The following is a 7,207-nucleotide window of genomic DNA, read 5'->3' on the forward strand; positions in this document are numbered from 1 at the left end:
GCAGTGAACGCGCGCTATAACAGAATCATCGTGGTTGCGAGGGGAGAATTGTTCAAGTTCAACCCTAGCGGCGCGTTGGAGGGAAGTCTCGGCAAGAAAGAAAATACCGGGTTGCAGTACGTCACTTCAGACAGGGACGGGAACATCCTCGTGACGGACGGCAATCTTCCCGGGGTCCGGGTGTACGATCACACCGGGCGGAGTCTACACTCGTTCCGTACCGCCAACGGCGATGGAGGTACCGGTAGCCCTTCTGGCATTTGTATGGACCCCCAGGGTCGCATCATCGTGGCCGACTCGGACGCCTACAGCGGGCGGGTGGACATGTACACGAGCCCCGGGGAGTTTGTCCGTATGGTCGTGAACGTTACAGGCCCGTGGGGCATCGCTTTGGGACCGGGTGGACATTTGGTGGTAACTTACGTCGCTGAAATAATCGTGACAATCTTTCCACCGTGGATGGTATTTCCGGACGAGCATTTTGTGTAGATATTGGCCTGGCGCGTTTCCATTTCGTATAACGGTCGCTGCCACGTTGCCAGGTTAGTTACAAAAGTCAGGCAATCTCATGGACTACTTTAGCCTTTTGGCAATTCAAGAAAAGAAAATTTACTGATCAAATCGTATCAGTTGCTGCCCTGCGAAGTACGACACGACAGATCTATATGCTTGGAATATGTATTGTGGAATGTGTATTGCAAAGGATGCTGGGATGGGTAATGATCCTGCCCTGCCATATCGCTGAATGGTCGATGCCATGTCCTTTTTTGAGGGACAAAAAAAATTTAAAGCGTATGAAAACAACTTTTCAATTGCAAACGTACAATTGCATCGTAAAAAAAGTTATTGGTACAAATAGGCAGAACACAAGATCGGATTCAAACCCGTGTCAAAAAAACACTTCCCTTAAACACGAGTCCTCTACGCCGCGAAACATCACGTAGTTGAAGTGTTTTAATGAATGAAAGACCTTTCTTGTACGTTTACAAGCTAAGTACAGGTCACGAATAAACAGGAGAAAAAATACAGCAATACCTTTAAGCTATACCAAGGACATCTGTGTATAATGTCCTTGACTATACATACTGTTCTAATGTGGTCTAATATTTACAGGTTTACACTTGTTGTTGCCATTGTGTTTGTGCATGTGGTATGTGAAACAGGCCGCGCCCTTTTTGCACATTGTGGTTAATTGATGAAATATAGGAGAATAACACTATTAATGACATGTTATACATGGGACACACATGAGTCCCATACAATACAATAATACATTATAATACAATTTATAATACATTATAATATATGCCTGTTCCTAAGTTTATGACTGCGTGCTGACTCTAAACTGAGTCATCTCTTTACGAATTTCTACTTCGTGAAGGTATATTTCTTGTTCTATGTATATCAAATATTGGTCATCTTTATTGGTGGATAAGATTCAGGTTGAAAAAACAATTGCTGGCGTTACGACAGTGACCGTAAAATGTTTGTTATAGAAGTTGTTTATTGCAAATTCCTGCCCTAGGGCTAATTGCATACAGACATTGACATAAAATTGACAAAAAAAAATGTGGTGATACATGTATAAGACTACTTTGTATTTGCTAACTGGCACTCAATATAACTGACACTCAATGCTTTCACACCCACGCGCCAAATTGGCAATTGTACTACTAATTTATAGCAGCCAGCTGTAACAACATGCAGTAATTGGTATTGTCTACTTGCTCTTGAGAAATAATGAAAGTAAAACTTGAAGTGAATTGATTCATTCATGTGTAGAAATTGGTAATTTTGAGGGTAGGGCGACCCAGGTAGGAAGTTGTGATGACATTGTCACACTTCTGCAGTAAAGCTAGCCTCTACTAGGCTTCGAGAGATTCGTAGCTGAAATAGGCTTGGTAAACAGGCTACTGTTCGGTAGCCTGGTTACCGAAACCTATATAGCTCCCGAGCCCTACATCCTCTCCGCAAATAGAGAGGATGTAGGACTCGGGAGCTATAATAGGTTTGGTATTATAAACCAGGCTAACTGTTCGGGGCTAGTCTCTACCACAGTACCAGGCTTCATGATCAGAAGCAGCTTAAAATTGGCCAAATTGACAGGTAACAAGCGATAGTTGGTCCAGTACATAAAAGCCTAAAACACGCCAAAAAAATATGCCAAAGCCCAAACCTCTGCTTGGAGAGTACTACTTATACTTGTAGTAGCTTTCCACGTTGAATTTGTGTGCGCAGAACACGTACATTTCTGCCCAGTAAACTTTCTAAATTTGAACATCTTAATGAGATAACATCTCAAACAATTACTATAATTGCTCACCTTGTATGTGACTGTAAGGGTAAAATGTCCGGTTTCCGGTCTCTTTGCGAGCTTCGTCCACGCAGCCAGTAAACCGTGACACCGTCAAGTAAAGGATAAGTCCCAAGTTATGAAACAAGAAGGCACACGTTGCATAAGGGTAGATCTTACCGCTTATGCAAAGAAGTGATGCTGGTGATACTGCTAGTACTTCGTGCCAAACCAGTCCAGATGTTTCTGACTGACTGAGAATGACTCAGGGACTTTTTGGCCTTTTATACGATGGACGCACACAGCAGCATATCCCGGATAAAACCGGAATTAAAACATCCTGTCACCTGTACAGGCCTGCACCAGTCACTTCTCAGTTGTGACACAGGACACGTCATTTTTCTCCGAAAAAACATGAATATGTAAATATCACGTCTTTGAAAGGCCAAATTAGCAAATAACCACCCCCCCCCCCCAATCAGTCACTTGTCTCGAACACGTTGGTCGGAGAGCCACGACGGTCTGTTCATCTGAGGCCAGAAGTTACCCTGGATGCCAAACTACTAGTAGTATCGGGTCGTTAACCGTTTTCCTTCGGCAGCCAAACTCCCCCCCCCCCCGGGCTAGTCTCCCCGTAGCGGTAATTTAGCCCCGCGGGCGAAGGGCTCTTGGCTGCCGAAGAAAATTGCGGCCCGAAACGAGTGGGAACGGATAGAACTCATGAACTAGACGATTCTTAACATCTGTTGTGACTTTATAGTAGATTTATTTTCACAAGTTTCTCCTATTTACTTATTCTGTACGTGTCTTGTCTACCTACATCTTGGACATCTGATCGAGGCTAGAAGTCTCCATGACAGGCTCTGTGTAGAGCGTTTAATGTTACTTTATAATAGCCTCTAACAGGCTTCGGGAGACGGCTGGGAAGAGTAGAAATTGCCCATATAGAGAGGTATATAGCCTGGTAGAGGCTAACTTTATAATATTGTCGCTCTCCTAATTCAGCATACGTACTGGACGAAAAGACAGTATGTACTAGTATATGTTCTAAACCACAAACTGCTCGAGAGGCCCGTCACGGTTTTGCCTGGGGATCTTGGAAACCGCGCTCCTGGCGGCCGACCAACCGAAGGGGGGCGGGGTCACTAACCTAGGCTACTTGGAAGTGACTAGGCAAAGTTGACGTCAGATCGAAGCCGCCCCGGCTATATATACAAACCTGACCTAATTTTCTTTGGGGCGAGAACTTTCAGGCTTACCAGAGGGTTTGCTTGGGGGCAAGTCGTTTACGGTAAATAAGAGGGCTGACAACTTTAGTCATGAGTCGCTTTTGTCTTAGATGTCAAAATGTTTTAAAGAGGGAGGCTGCCGCAGTGTCACGCTGGGCATCTGAGTCTAAGCAAGGAGATTAAAAAAGGAAAGGAGAACTGATGAGAGGTATAAAACGTACATCTCCCCAGGTTAGAAATGGACAAGCCCTAATTATTTATAAGCCAGTTCTCAGATAGATGTAGGATAGGCTTAGCCTGGGTACCATCCTGGGTGGGAAGCGACTGTGGGAGCGGACGTAAACTAACCAGGATGGTACCCAGGCTATCACTTTATTTCGGCCAATTTCTACTATTTTTCCAGCGATCCGCGGTGCCTGGTAGAGGCTACCTATAGGCTACTTGTGGTTATTTGTCGCCTGGCAGTAGGCCAGGCAGAAGATGCCCTGTTCAAGATGTAAAATCTTTACTAGACTCCGTAATATATTGTGAGCAGGAAGGCAGTCCGGATGTTGAATACGATATATTCAACGTACGGTAAGGTTACATGTAGTCCGAAAGAACGGAACGGAAGCTTCGTTTTTTTTTCTTTGCCGAAAAAGCCGCAAGGTCTAGTTTACTTTGTTTTCTCCCTCCCCCACCCGTCTGCGGGGTTGAGTCATTTCCCGCCATATCGATCAACACAATAGGTGACGTCATCCAACAAGTTCAAGAGGAGAGGACTACTATTATTTTGGCTCTGGAGGGGGAAGCATTAGCCTCATTCACAGACTTCAAGTTGATGCGGCCGGGCGATAATTTTGTTTCAAAGTTTTTCGGGAGTGGGTTTAATATGCGATTTTACACTTGTATTTTATACTCCCTCCGCGGCAAAACTCCCTCTGTCGTAGCCCGTGAAAAAAAATCGCGTAACGTTTAGATGAGCGCTTCCCCCCATGGCCCAATGAGCGCTCCCCCCAAAAATTGACACCACAACGCCGTCGCACAAGTCTGCGAAGAGCCTTTGAGTTGCCTGGAGTGGTCTACGCGTGTCGAACAACGTAACCAGAGATGGCAGACTTCATCTCATTACCCATACTGCTTTGTCACCAACCTCGAACAAAAACACCTGCACTTGTAATTATATTGTAAGGATGTATACATGTACATTGTATATACGGCAACTTCTGCATGTGTACACACTCAGTTACGTTGGGAATCACACAAACCATATATCGAAGGACGTCGACATCCTATATAATGTCCTTGCAGAAACACATGTGTCACACATACACATGCACACACGCAAACACTCACGCACGCACACACATCCACACGTACACGCATGGCGCACACTCGCACGGGGGCGCTTTTGAAGTCGTCACTCTTCCAATTCTTGCACCGGAAACCCATAACGTCAACCGACAAACCCGGCCGGACCGGAAGTGAAATTGGCCAGTGATATTTATTTATATCTTTACTGTCATCACGTTTGAAATGACACGGTTATGTGCCCATGCCAACAGTGCAAGGATATATAGGAGGGGTCAGGTATATGGGCGGTTATGGGCGTGTGTCACCCACTGCCGGGGCCGTGTTCTAGGAAAAGTCATTGAACTCAGGCGATGATTTTATTTTGTTCTCGAGACGTAGACCATTCTAGATCAAAATATCAAATGTAAAACGGTATTGCTACGTCGAATTGGAGCTTCTTTTAATATTGGGTAACTGGAGTGTACATTTTGTGACATAATGTTATATATGGTTGAAATTTTAATGGAACCATCTTGATTCAAGGTGAAATGAGTGCTGTTGTACAGGAGTGGCAGACCAAATGGAGCCGAGAAAAATACTAGTAACGTTAACAGTTACAATTACTTACATGACACAAGTTGGTGAGACCAAGGAGGTCGTTAAAGTCGGTGAGATCAAAGCATCTCCAAGCCCACGGCTATGTCGGAGTGACGATGTTTCCAGTTTTGCTACCAAATGTGTCTCGTTATTTACTAGTAACTTGATCATAGCTTATCCAATCAAGGAGGTCGGTTCTTCTGTCTTGTCTATATAGTCTCCAAGCAGATGTCTGGCGGCAAAGGCTGAACTGGTCATTTTAGAGAGAGTCTGGCCGGCCGAGGACTCTCTCCAGATGACCAGTTCTAAACCGTAACGTTTTGGCGCCAGACATCTGCTTTGAGACTATTAGACAAGACGTTTAACCTTCAAGTTATCAATAGGGACCAAGGGTTAACGTTAACGTTAATCTCAAGTCGTCATCTCGAAGTTTATAAATTAAGTGCTAACGTTACATGTACAAAGATAGTCAAGGGCTTAATTTCATAGTGTACATAAGCTATAAAACTGATTACCAGCTAATGTGTTAAAACTTTGCACGTGGCTGATAGTAAAACATTTGTTTATCGTCCAAAATAATTTCCCATCATCCCGTCCGGCGGAGCCGGTGTCACGTGACTGGTGAGCCATATTGGATCCTGCCTGAGCGAAAATGGCATCTGCCGAGCCCGTGCCGCAACCACAGGTGAGATTTTCTCCGTTTTTTCCCCTCAGTATCTCCCCAAATTCGCTCAAAATCTCCAGTTAACAGTCTCAGTCGCCTAATTCCGCAATTTGTGTGCGTAGGGAGGTGGTTTCATTGAAATTTCGCTTGAAAATATGTTGGGCAGGGAGTAACTTTTTATATGACCTCCATCTTGAACCAAGGCTGGTTTCTGCAGTATGGTAAGCATTTTTCAGCCGGTCGGAGTACAAATTCCACCATCTCTCTCCTCTAGATGTAGTACCCATAGCAAGATAGGCAAGTTTGTGCCAGTTACAGGTCACAGTTTTGACGCAAAGGATGCATAGGTGGTATATTTTACTCACCGGCCGAAGCCCGGCATATTTTTCGATAGATCCCCCTCGTGAATGCCATGTGGGTTTTTCCAACATGGCCGAAACTAGATAATTTCGAATTTTAGCAACGTTTCAGTTTTCTGCATACCGTGACATCTGGCTTGCAGTGCCCGCAAGAGGCTTTTTAGTTCTTGGCAAAGCTGTGTGGAGACCGCACGTAGATGTTACTAGAAGCCGCGCGAAAAATGGATACGAGAAAGTATCGCCATTTGTGGAAGGGGGAGGGGGGGCGTGAGATATACGTGTGTGCCATATGCTTATGAGAGTGACACATTGATTATGCATGGTTTTCCTAAGTAATGAGCTTTTGGGACATGTACACTTGCCAACGGATTTATGTTGTACATAGAACCCTTATGAACAGCTCCTAACTGTGACAAAGATTCATTTGTAGAAACTCTTTATGGAGGCCTGTTTTGCAATGAAATAGAGATTTTTTGGCCAGCAATCAAAAGAGAACTAGAAGAGGATAATTAGATTTATTAAAGCTAGGTCATATACCCAGGTACCTTGATACTACCTAAGTCATTTTGTTAAATTTTTGTTTAAAAGAAAACAATCAATCTTTCTCTGATAATTTGCTATCATCTTATATTTATGATCTTTCCAAACCTTTGCTGGTTAGTGGCAGATTTCAAGATGAATTTAGCATGGTACAAATTCATTAAGAATTGAAGTTTTGCACTTTGATATCTAGCAATACATGATTTTTATATTGTCTGTCATTATTTAAAAACAGCACTCTAATTCTTTCTGG

The 7,207-nt window shown here is 43.9% G+C and overlaps 2 protein-coding genes across 2 annotated transcripts in view; one reads left to right on the forward strand and one right to left on the reverse strand.

Moving 5' to 3' along the window:
• LOC109485429 (histidine N-acetyltransferase-like) overlaps positions 1 to 2,701 on the reverse strand; it is a 7,369-nt gene extending 4,668 nt beyond the window's left edge. Inside the window, exon 1 of the mRNA XM_019789038.1 lies at positions 2,324 to 2,701. The gene's annotated coding sequence lies outside the window, so the exon portion shown is untranslated. The remainder of the gene's footprint in view (positions 1 to 2,323) is intronic.
• A 3,207-nt stretch (positions 2,702 to 5,908) lies between these two features.
• The window catches only part of LOC109485414 (eukaryotic translation initiation factor 4E-1A-like), a 10,826-nt gene continuing 9,527 nt past the window's right edge, over positions 5,909 to 7,207 (forward strand). Inside the window, exon 1 of the mRNA XM_019789015.1 lies at positions 5,909 to 6,076. Coding sequence (XP_019644574.1) covers positions 6,044 to 6,076 — 33 coding nt within the window. The 5' untranslated portion in view covers positions 5,909 to 6,043. The remainder of the gene's footprint in view (positions 6,077 to 7,207) is intronic.

This window comes from Branchiostoma belcheri, unplaced genomic scaffold (genome assembly GCF_001625305.1).
Source record: "Branchiostoma belcheri isolate BF01 breed outbred unplaced genomic scaffold, Haploidv18h27 scaffold75, whole genome shotgun sequence".
Taxonomy (NCBI): Eukaryota; Metazoa; Chordata; class Leptocardii; order Amphioxiformes; family Branchiostomatidae; genus Branchiostoma; species Branchiostoma belcheri.